The 6,942-nt window shown below is 39.5% G+C and overlaps 1 protein-coding gene across 1 annotated transcript in view; it reads right to left on the bottom strand.

Moving 5' to 3' along the window:
* The window catches only part of LOC118341931 (unconventional myosin-XVIIIa-like), a 70,921-nt gene that overhangs the window by 50,595 nt on the left and 13,384 nt on the right, over nucleotides 1-6,942 (bottom strand). The window contains exon 4 of the mRNA XM_035680347.1: nucleotides 4,620-4,748. Within this exon, the coding sequence (XP_035536240.1) occupies nucleotides 4,620-4,748 (129 nt within the window). The remainder of the gene's footprint in view (nucleotides 1-4,619; nucleotides 4,749-6,942) is intronic.

The raw sequence follows: 6,942 nt of genomic DNA, 5'->3' as shown, positions 1-6,942 counted from the left end.
TTTTATTGCCTTTATGATAGTGACAGTTGAAGATAGACAGGAAAGGGGGGCAGAGAGAGGGGATGACACGCAGCAAAGGGCCGCAGGTCGGATTTGAACCCTGGGCCGCTGCAGCAAGGACTCAGCCTCAGTACATAGGTCGCCAGCTCTACCGACTGAGCTAACCATGCGCCCAGTCGTAATTATTATTAACTGCCTTGTTTATTAAGACAACTTCCTGAGGAATAGTCTTTGCAGTACTATTAAATGAAATTAAAAATTAAATCTTTAGTGACAGGGTCACCTCTTTAGCCCTGATAACATGTGGAGTGCCCCAGGGTTCAATTATAGGGCCACTCTTTTATCCCTAATATACATTCCCCTTCGTCATATCATAAGCATGGTGATGATAGTGGCATGGTGATAATGATGGCAGATTATAATCAGATGTATCTCCCAGTGAAACCAGATAACCTCTTTGATATGCCCTGTCTGGTTATATGTCTGGCAGATATGAAAGACTGGCTGTCTACAGATTTCCTTCAATTTAATTAATTAAAACAGAGGTTCTTATCATTCAGCCTGGGTTCTACATTTTGATAATGACACCAGCAAGCTTGTCCAGTCCTGTTATTACAGTTTTTTTTTTATATATACATATGTCTCAAAGATTCTATCATCACTGTATTTGTTACCTGTTTTTTAACCTATTTTGATTACTTATAAGGCTCTTCATGGCTCCGAAGTATATTTCAGAGTTGCTCTCCCTTTACCAACAAGTTCATCAGACATTCACCTTTTGGCGGTTCCTGTGTTTAGATTTCAAGCTAGACTGCCTTTCCTTTTAGGGCTACCTGGCTCTGCCATGACCTGTCTAAGGAGTTCACGCTAGCTATACCATTATCCTCATTTAAAACAATTATCTATACTATACTATATACTAAACTGTTATGCTTGATATCTCATCACCTTCCATACATTCTACATTTTAGATTTTCATTTTGTGTCTGTTTTACTGGGTTTTGCCTTGCTTATTTTATTCCTTTTCTATGTTTTTTATGGTTTGTTTCATGTATAGCATTTTTGTAAAATTGGTTTTATGAAGTACAAAGAAATTGCTGAACAACTATACACTATTATTATGATGATTCTTATCGAGGTCAAATGCAATGCTGCTTCCTCTGCTGTCAGTTGGAGTTTGAGAGTAAAGGATAACAAAGTGTGAAAGTGCATCTCTAAGGACTGGTCGCTCACATCTAGAGAGTTTAGAATTGTTCTTGATGCTTTAACATTGATTAGTTTCATGAATGTTTCTTCACTTCTGTGATGGCTTATTTCTTCAAATTAAATTTTGAAATAATTAAATCTGTCCTTGCAAACTCATGTTGTACCTACTCATTTTAGTTTTAGTTAAACTTTGTGTTACTGTGGCATTTACCAGTGCGTTATGCAGGGTACTGTGTTTTCAGAGAATGATCCATACTAGGGACAAAAGGTCAAGATATCTCGGCCTCAGCTGCTTCGATTTTGACCATTAGTATTTAACACAGTTAAACTATTTGGCCATAGTAAATAACTGGTCATAATGCCTGTTTGCAGCAGTACCTTGCACTTTTTGTACCATACTTTATTAAACTTTAAGACATATGTGTATTCTTATATATTTGTATTTAAGTTCTGTTTTGTATCATGGTTTTTTATTTAAATGTATATTATTGTTTGGCAGTATCTTGTATATTTCATATGCATGCAAATGAGATCTTCGTACCTGATTTAATAAAGGTTATATACCATAAAACTTAGCCCAGGCATGTATTTGCTTAAATCACTGAACTCAACCTGATACAATCCTTAACCTCAACTCAAGAATGTAGCTATTAAATTAATCTATAAAATCCAGAACAGGCATCTAATTGAGACCTGTGTTTATTTGTCAAAATGTGTAGCCAGTAACCAGGCAGTAAAAGGGACCTGCTTCTAATAGGGACCCTGCTTTTAATTGAAGATTTACAGTATTTGATTCTGGTGCATGGGTTGCTGTGGTACATTGAAACCCCACCACCAGATCTGACATTCTGTTCAACCAACTATTGACACTAACCATTGACAAGCGTACACTTTTTCTATTCACATATCAGCCTTACAACTTTGTCCATTTTAATTCTGATAAAGACAAGGTTGTGTCAAAACGTCTGTCTCTTTGCAATATTAAAGATAAAGCTACAAATCAGTCTTTTATGCTTCTGATGATATTTTGTAATTTGAGTTAACCAAACCTTTGCTCATAGCTGTGTTTGCACCACCCTTTGCTTCATTATCACTCTGTGACAAGGAGCATTACATTTCACACTAACAATATCTTTCTCCATTGTTTCTATTTAAAGCCTTCTCACCCAAAAAATCACAAGGAGAGACGGAACTGAAAAATCCAAAGGGCAACATCCACTAAGCTTTGAGAAGAAAATTACTATAGAGAGGCAGGCAGAGGAATGCAGACAAGCGATAGAAAGGCCACTAAATTGTGAATGTTTCCTCTTCTGAGATCTCAAACCAAGTTTGAGAGTGCCATAATCCCTACAAAATGCACTTTAGCAACCTGCAACAGTCACAAAGAAATGAAACCCATTCCAAACTACATCAATTATATGAGATTGCCCTTTACCCTGACAGATGAGGCTCAAACTGAGTCCTTCAGAAAAAGGATAAATGGAAATTGCAATGAAAGGAGGTTGGGATTAATCACTACCCATACACATTTACTATACATAAAAACTGTGCACGAAATGAACTGTGTGCTCACATGAGACAACTTCCACAAGCAACATCAAAACTTCTGTGAAGTAACACACAAACAGAAAGTCAACAGATCCCCACTGGCATCCTCAATAGTCAGCACGCAGCGACAATGTTTTCCACTTGTCAGGCTCACTCTGCTTGAACAACACACACACCAGACCAACGGTGTGCAGAGAGAAGAAAATGGCAAAGACAAAATCATCTGCAAGGACAACTTGTGAAGCTTCCAAAAGGCTAATTTGGCTACAATGTAAACGCTTCTCCTCATTTTCACTTCACTGTGAACTGTCCAATATAGCCGAAATGCCAATGACGGTCTTTAGAAAACATATTAACACAGAATAAAGCATGTAGCTAGATGAGAAGGAATTCACCTCCCTCCACAGAGAACTGAATGGACATTGCTTAATCTGCCTGTTCCCGAAAAGTCTGGGACAGACTCACGGAGGATGAAAAACAGAATGCTGAGTGCTAGTTGGGGAAAAAACCCAAGCCAGTTTAATAATTTACAACCGGCTTTCACAGATCGTGCATGGTACCAACCCTCATCAACCCTTTCAAAGGACAGTATCCCATGGAACAAAGGAACTGACATTATAGTGCACATCTGAATGCTAATATTTACAATATGCTTAGTAAATGCAGTAAGGCAAGTCAATATGCTGAATTTGATGCTGGAACAATATAACTGGTAAATGGACTGCACTTATATAGCACCTTTCTAGTCTTCTGATTCAAAGCGCTTTACACTACATGACCCACTCACACACATTCATACACTGATGCAAGGAGCCAGCTGCTCACCAGAAACAGCAATTAATCATTCACACATTCATACACCAATGGCACAGCATCTGGTGCATTTGGGGTTCAGTATCTTGCTCAAAAACACTTCGACATGCAGCAGGATGAGCCAGGCAGTGGACCGGCAACCTTGTGATTAGTGGACAATCCTCTCTACCTCCTGAGCCACTAAAAACTGATAAAGAAGGTTTTTACAACCCGGAAATTATAAAGATGGGATGTGTGGTCTTGTTCAATAGATGAAAGCAGGATGAATGTGAATATACACTCACTCTAAAGTGAATTCATCATAGCCTGCAATAAGACAAAATGTAAGTTGACTGGCCAACTCTGTCTGACCCTGTTACCCAGAGAGACCGTGTTTGTGTGTGAGCTGCTTCCCCCTCCTCTACTCCCTACCAGCCGACTTTACCACTCTAAATAACAAAAATGATAATGGGAGGTCATTTTCTTGCCAGGCTGCATAAGACCATTTCCATTCAAGCCCATTTTGCTTTGTCAGTTTGACGGCTGATCAGGGAGGGGAGCGAGTACAATGACAAGAAGCCGGCAGGAAGCAACACAAGTAGCTCAAGTTCTCAGAGGAAATTATTTTACTACTGCCGGCTTTATGCTCTCTAAAGATTTCCCACGTTATTTTCCTGAGGCCTCGAATAGATACACAGTCCGTAACAGTTAATTAAGAACTTAAAGCCCAAATGCCAAAACAGCTATAACTCTCTTACATCTTAACGTTATAAAACAAAGATAACATGAGACATTATGGCATTAAGCGCTGTGAATGATCCATGTAGTTAAGCCAAGGGGGATGGCAGATAAGAACAATTAGAATTTCTCTATGTTTGAAGCCTGGGACACAGATTAGATATAAAGGATAAAAAAATACAAAACTGACATCCACCTGTGTATCTGATCTTTCCCCTATATTCATTACAATTACTGCCACATAACAGGTGCTCCTAATGTTTGAAATTACTTCTTCAGGAAGAGCCCAGAAGAGCAGCAGTAAAAACTGTGGCTACAATAAGCAGCATTCTTACCTTCCTCTTCTTGAAGGCCTGTCTGGCCAGGTATCCCCTGCAGGCAGCCTGGAACAAAGAGATGTTCCTCCTGGTCTGAACGTCCCGCTGCTCTTCCAACCTGGACAACGTCCCCGCTCTGAAGAACACCTGCAGGAGGAGAGGGAGTGTCAAGACAAAACAGCACACACCTTTCTTGAAGGTAGGGACACAGGGCCAAATCCAACTGCAAAGTCTGTTATACAGAAATAGCTCTTAATTCAAAGAACTTTGACTTTGCACAGTAATGCACATCCACATGTTCCAAGTGACTGTAAAACAAACATGCTGATATGATCAGATTTAAGGTAAATGTCGTTCATAACCTACAACTATGGTAAGAGAGTTTTATTAGCCCTGATCTAGCTGCACAGATATGTGCAGCATGGATGGAAAATTGTCCTTGGCACAGAGACAAAATCAGTATGGATCTCTGCCCCAATAACAGAGAGTTTATAAATGGAAACATGCCAACCCTGCACTTAACAATTTCACAGAGAAGTCAATATCCAGTCACTTTCATGTATTAACCAATGAGTGGGGAACTGCTTCTCAGTTCAATCATTTTATATCCTCCAAAAATTTACTATGAGCCACAAAGTCTTTCTTAACTCTTGCAGCTTGTACTTCTTCTTGGTCTGAAAAATGATACTGATATATTGATATTGAAAATGATAATGCTAATCTGCCTTAAACATGCATTCTTTCTAATGATCAGCAGGGGGCAGCTACATTGGGTTAAAAAAAGAGGTTAGTATTGTAAAATAGACAATAAAGCAGGGTATGCTTTAGAGCATGGCTACCTTGTGATTGTTGCCTGCTACGGACAAGTTGAAACCTAGTGCAGCTAATGGTGTTTTTTTTCTACAACAGGATGTCTTGTCTTTATTGTGCCTTAACAAGATCACACTGGAGCCAACTGACAAATTGCAGACTTGTTCATGCTGGTAGGAGATCATCGTTCAATCCCTGTGAATTTGCCACTAACGAAATATGAAAAATCTTGCAAATGCGGATTTGCATTTTTGTTGTTACTTAAAATCTTTGCTCAGTGTTCATGTTATTTGATAATGTCTTCCCTGTCCAGACCAACTATCTCAGTGATTTTTCTAGCCTGATCATTAAAATCACATCCAGAAAGATACCTGTGTCTTTCATCTCCTTTGCTGATGATTTGGGCGGCAGCAGTGCCACTTCCTGAATGCCAATGAGCGCACAATTTTTATTTTTGACTGAAGTGTCACAATGGGCAGACACTAGGCCCCCTGTAATAGCCTACATCATAATGCCTCTAACTCCTTCCAGATAATTTTTTGTCTGGGGACAGACATTGCTCTGTTCCTCAGCCCTGAATTAGCTGGCAGCTCTTTGTGGAAGTAGATTCATTAAGCAAAGTTTGAGTGACGCTTTGTCCTTCAGAGGATGTGACTGTTCCTAACTCTGACTGTAATTTTTAAAATTGGCTGAGCAAAGGAGAAAGTACGGCTTACAGTCTGGCCGGAAATTAGGATTGTTGGTTAGATGTCATGTGAATTCACCACTGCAATAAATATTTACCCAGCCTGCAAGCATTTTCTCACACAGGATAACATTTGGCCCATTTAACAACCCTTCCCTTGACAGTCCACCGAGATAGTAGGTATTTCTGGGCACATACTGGCAATCAAATCGGGGTCAGCCCGGTCGTGCAGCAGTTAGCACTGTCACCTAATGGAAGCAGTCCTCGAGAGACTGTAAGAGATGTCACGTTGTGGATACATAGACTATTTCTCTGCTGGAGAGTCAGGGAGCCTGGCTGTGTTTCTACAGTCACTTGAATCACATTTACGTCCCCCTTTGAGAGAGGTTCAGTTACCATTACTGTTCATCAGCCGTGAATATCTAGTGAAGCTCAATATAGCATAATTGTCTGCGGGCCAGTGTGTTGTGTTTACTGCCACAAAAGAAAAAATAAATCTGTAGTTTATGTCTGACAGCGTCTCTCACCCTATGTAATTTTTTGGTTGCACTTTACATTACAGGTCCAAAATCACATGTCAATAGTGGGGTAATAGTTTGATAATGAAGTAATAAAAAATAGCGATGCATTCTACTGAAGTTTGAAATGTAAATGTATATGTATGAAATATGTTGAAAGTGGCCAGAAATTAAATAGGAACAGGTAGTTTAGCACTTGGCAGCCCTGATTCATGGTTATCACCAGGGCTGTGTATTGGCAAGAATGGCAATACTATACGTATCACGATACAGGGATCGTGATTCAATATATTTCAACATATTGTGTAGGGCTGCAACGATTCCTCGA

This window comes from Morone saxatilis, unplaced genomic scaffold, assembly GCF_004916995.1.
Source record: "Morone saxatilis isolate NCDOM2014 unplaced genomic scaffold, NCSU_SB_2.0 Contig8, whole genome shotgun sequence".
Lineage (NCBI taxonomy): Eukaryota > Metazoa > Chordata > Actinopteri > Moronidae > Morone > Morone saxatilis.
This window is presented reverse-complemented; position numbering and strand designations above follow the sequence as displayed.